The sequence below is a fragment of the Gigantopelta aegis genome, chromosome 10 (genome assembly GCF_016097555.1).
Source record: "Gigantopelta aegis isolate Gae_Host chromosome 10, Gae_host_genome, whole genome shotgun sequence".
Lineage (NCBI taxonomy): Eukaryota > Metazoa > Mollusca > Gastropoda > Neomphalida > Peltospiridae > Gigantopelta > Gigantopelta aegis.
In genome coordinates this window covers 9,930,325-9,934,629 of record NC_054708.1, presented here as the reverse complement: position 1 = coordinate 9,934,629, position 4,305 = coordinate 9,930,325, and the positions used below count along the sequence as shown (strand labels likewise).

The 4,305-nt window shown below is 39.2% G+C and overlaps 1 protein-coding gene across 4 annotated transcripts in view; it reads left to right on the top strand.

Moving 5' to 3' along the window:
* Positions 1 to 2,299, top strand: part of LOC121383245 — a 19,695-nt gene extending 17,396 nt beyond the window's left edge. For all 4 annotated transcript variants that reach the window (XM_041513141.1, XM_041513142.1, XM_041513139.1 and 1 more), the window contains one exon: positions 853 to 2,299. In XM_041513141.1, coding sequence (XP_041369075.1) covers positions 892 to 2,241 — 1,350 coding nt within the window. In that variant the 5' untranslated portion in view covers positions 853 to 891 and the 3' untranslated portion in view covers positions 2,242 to 2,299. The remainder of the gene's footprint in view (positions 1 to 852) is intronic.
* The last annotated feature ends 2,006 nt before the right edge of the window (positions 2,300 to 4,305 follow it).

The following is a 4,305-nucleotide window of genomic DNA, read 5'->3' as shown; positions in this document are numbered from 1 at the left end:
GAGAGAGAGATGGATGGAGAGAGATAGACAAAGAGTGATGGCGAGTATGGAAGGAGAGATGATTGTTGCATATCGGCGCTTATTGGAGACCTGGCCTTCATTTTTTGTAACAAGTTTTAGAAATTAAAGCTAAAAGTTACAAACACACAATTTTATTTATTTTTAACCTTTAATTTCGAATTGTAACAAAACATTAAACTGTAACAAACAATGAACAAGTTAATATTATTTGTCAACGTAAAGTGCCTAAATTATGCCAGGGAGTAGTCAGTTTTCGGCGGTCTAACCCGGCGTTTATTGGAATCCAGAGCGAGACGTAGCCCAGTGGTAAAGTGCTCGCTTGATGCGTGGTCAGTTTGGGATCGATCCCCATCGGTGGGCCCATTGGGCTATTTCTCGCTCCAGCCAGTGCATCACAACTGGTACATCAAAGGCCGTGGTATGTGATATTCTGTCTATGGGATGGTGCATATAAAAGATCCCTTGCTGCCAATCGAAAAGAATAGCCCATGAAGTACGACAGCGGGTTTTCTCCTTTAATACGTGTAATTTTATTTATGGTTATATGGCGTCAGACATATGGTTAAGGAATCAAATGTCTGACGCCATATAACCGTAAATAAAATGTGTTAGAGTGCATTGTTAAATAAAACATTTCCTTCCTTATTGGAATCCCGGTGCATATTAGAGGCCCAGCATTCATTTTGTTGCAAAGTGTTGCAGATCCGGCGCTTATTGGAGGCGGGCATTTATTTGAGGGCCGGTGCTTATTAGAGGAAATATAGTAGTTCAATAACTTTGCTTTAAAAAATTCATTTTGCAAACCATTTATATATTATCTTTTCTTGACAGGTCCCTTTATGAAACTGGTTGTGGTTACCAGACTCCGACATGGATGCTACTCACAGCACTGAAGACGATGACTCCACGAAGACAGACTCTCTTACTTCTGGAGAAGACAGGAATACATTAGATTACAGCCACTGGACAAATGAACAGCAGTATTACTGGACAAACAAGCAGGCACTACAACTAATACAGTTCTACAAAGAATACATCAAGTCCACAAAAGTAAGCAACAGGAAGAAAAGACCTATGTGGGAACATATTGCATCACAAATGAGAAAAGTTAGTTATGTGTATTGTACTGCAAATCACTGTGCGACTAAATACACCAGCATGACAAGGCAGTACAGGGTTGTCACCGAGAACAATCTTGTTCCAGGAAACAAAAAGCGTTCTTGCTTCTTCTATGATGCCTTGTCTGAAGTCTATGACTTTGTTCCAGTTATTGGTGAACCAAGTAAAACCAAATCTGATGATGATGATGATGATTATCCATCTAATGGTCAGAGTTCTTCCACAGACAACAAATTAATGTCTTTGATCATCAATTTAAATGATAACAACAGAGAACAAAAGGAATTTTTTTTGGATAAGATTGAAGAAATGCATCGGGAAAAGATGGAAATGTTTTCTTCCTTTCTGAAGACGTTGCCCGTGTCTGAGAAAAAGAGTAGCCCAGTTTCTAAAAGACAAAGTAACAGAGGTAAAATTGACAAAATTAGGACGGCAAGATCTTCTGAATCTGAGGAAAATTCAGAAGAGTCTGAAGAAGATGAAGATAATGATGATGATGATAAACACAATTCTGTTTTTGATGTTATTTCTAGAACCCTTGCTATTGTGCCAGATCCAAATGAAAATCAGTGGACTGATCCTTGGTCAAATGAAACTAGTGATGCTTTAATGAACATTTTGGAAAAACACAAAAGCATGTGGATTGATCCAACCTGCAAGAAACAAACATTTTGGGAACTTGTAGCATCAGGTCTGAACAAAGAAACAGGAAAATCTTTTGAACCACAAGAAGTAGAAAAGCATTTCAAAAGTCTTACTCAGAAATACAGAAAGGTCATTGACAACAATAGTAAAGGTGACGCCAAGCTTATCACCTGTGTGTATTTTAAACAACTGTATGAACTGTTTTCTTACAATCCGAAGAGATGGTATTATGTACCAAAGGTATTCAGTCAAAACGTGCCTAGTGAGAGTACTAATTCACAAACCAGTGCCAAAAGAAAAAGAAGTGCGACCAAATTGTTGTCGATGTTAAAAACAATACACTCAGAAAGGGAAGAGGTGGAACAAAGAAAAATGGAAAGATTAAAAAGAATGCATGATGAAAAAATTAAAATGTTTTCTTCATTCTTGGATGTTATTAAAAAATTAAAAAAATAGTTTGTCAGAATGATTGTGAAGTGAAACCATAAATGACTTCTGCAAGTTTCAATGTTAATATTTTGTGTTGTTATTTTATCCAACCTGCACTGTAGTTCGACATCACACAGTCGTCTTATGTTAATGTAGGAGTGATTGGTTAATTTTGAAAAAGAAATTATGGTAGGAAGGAGGGGGGATATTACATAAATAGTGTATACAATACACCACAACTCTTGATACCTTAAATGGTAAAATAAATGGCATCTAACAGACACAAGTATACCATTTTATTTCTTACATATCGAACAAAAATATTTTTATTGATGAAATTTTTAATATCTTATTTGTGAGCATTGAAGAATTGACATAGGTTAGTGTTAATTTCAGTGGACGGTTTGGGTTTGGCATACAGATCATGACCACGGAGCAATCAATCAAAGGTTTTTTAATTAATCTCCAAAATAAGCTGGATATTGGCGTGTGATAGAAATCATACATGGTTTTCTCGTAAATGGGGGGGGGGGGGGGGGGGGGGGATACAAAGGTATTTTCCACAGAATAACAAATACCCTGGACAGATACCAGTTGTGAACCACTGATCGGAGTAGACACGTACCCGCTCCGTGTCTTCCAGGACCAGAACAAATTCACCCAACGACCAACTGCACCTTCAGTAAGTCTTACAACAGAACTGCATGTATATCCCGTTTGGTTCTACGTCTATTTGCATTTAGTTGTATTCCGATTGATTACAACAGAAAACTTATCTGTTGGGTTCTACTGATTGTGAAGTTGATTGTCGAGGACTAAAATGTACGGGTGTCTTTGTTGGGTTTTTTTTTCGGTGTGTGTGTGTGTGTTGGGGGGGGGGGGGGCTACTCTCTCGTGTGTATATATATATATATATATATATGTCTTGTGTCCAACCCCCTCTGCTAGAGATTGTTACCACCACTGGCTGATGATCTTCAAATGGGTGGCACCAAATGCAACTTGATCCAGACGGATATTTTTCAACACAATTGGACCCCAAATAAAAAAAAAGACCAACCATTTTGCTTGAACGCAGAAGGATGTCACTGGCGTAGGAAGCGGGGGTGGGGGCAAGGGGGCATGTCCCCACATTTTCCAGATATTTTGCTTTATAATAATGTAAAAGTGTAAATATAAGTGTCCCCCCCCCCCCCCCCACCACCACACACACACACACACTTTTTGGCACCTTCCTACGACACTGGATGTTAAAGAAAACTACATTACTAGCAAGGGATCTTTTATATGCGCTTTCCCAACAAACAGGACAGCACATACGTACCATGGCCTTTGATATACCAGCCATGGGGCATTGGGAGGGAGACAATTTCACCGACCCAAACACTTACGGCGAGGCCTCTTTAATACCGACCGAGCTAGATCCTGCCCTCTCGTACTTTAATAATTAATAACAACATTAATGTTATCTTGTCGGGGATCGATCTCAACTGGTGCAGACAAATTTAACAAAATAGAGAGTAGCAGAGTCCGTTTATCCTAGTAGCACACGTAGCACGTGCTACCAGCTCCGCGCTTCAGGGTGCCCCGCAGTGATGCGTACATTTATTTTTGCCAGGCCCCCCTCCTCTTCTCAAGAGGGTTGTAAAATAAATATCCTGGGAAGGGGGTCCCGCTGTTATTGGTGATACAGGCCCCGCGGATCCTTAAACCGGCTCTGGAGAGTAGTAGAAGAAAACGAGTAAACGACATTCTTCACCAGAGTTGTATTGTTTTTATTTATATATTGATCAATGTTTTTACACATAAAACCCCCAGAATATTTTTGTTATAATTTCCAAATAAGCCTATATACATTTTCTTTTATGTAATTATTATCAAAAAAACGTTAAATGATTGGAGGCTGGTACAGTAGCTCGAGATTTTTTCTAGCCCTGTCCTGTTTATGTTGCTCCTGACAAAAATATAAACTGAGCAGAGCTACAGGACACTCGATATAAGGGCTTAGTAGGCTATGGACGTTTTTGCCGTCACTTCTACCAAGGGGAGTAACTCCCATTAAAGGGCGATTATGACCGTATCTGGCTGCAG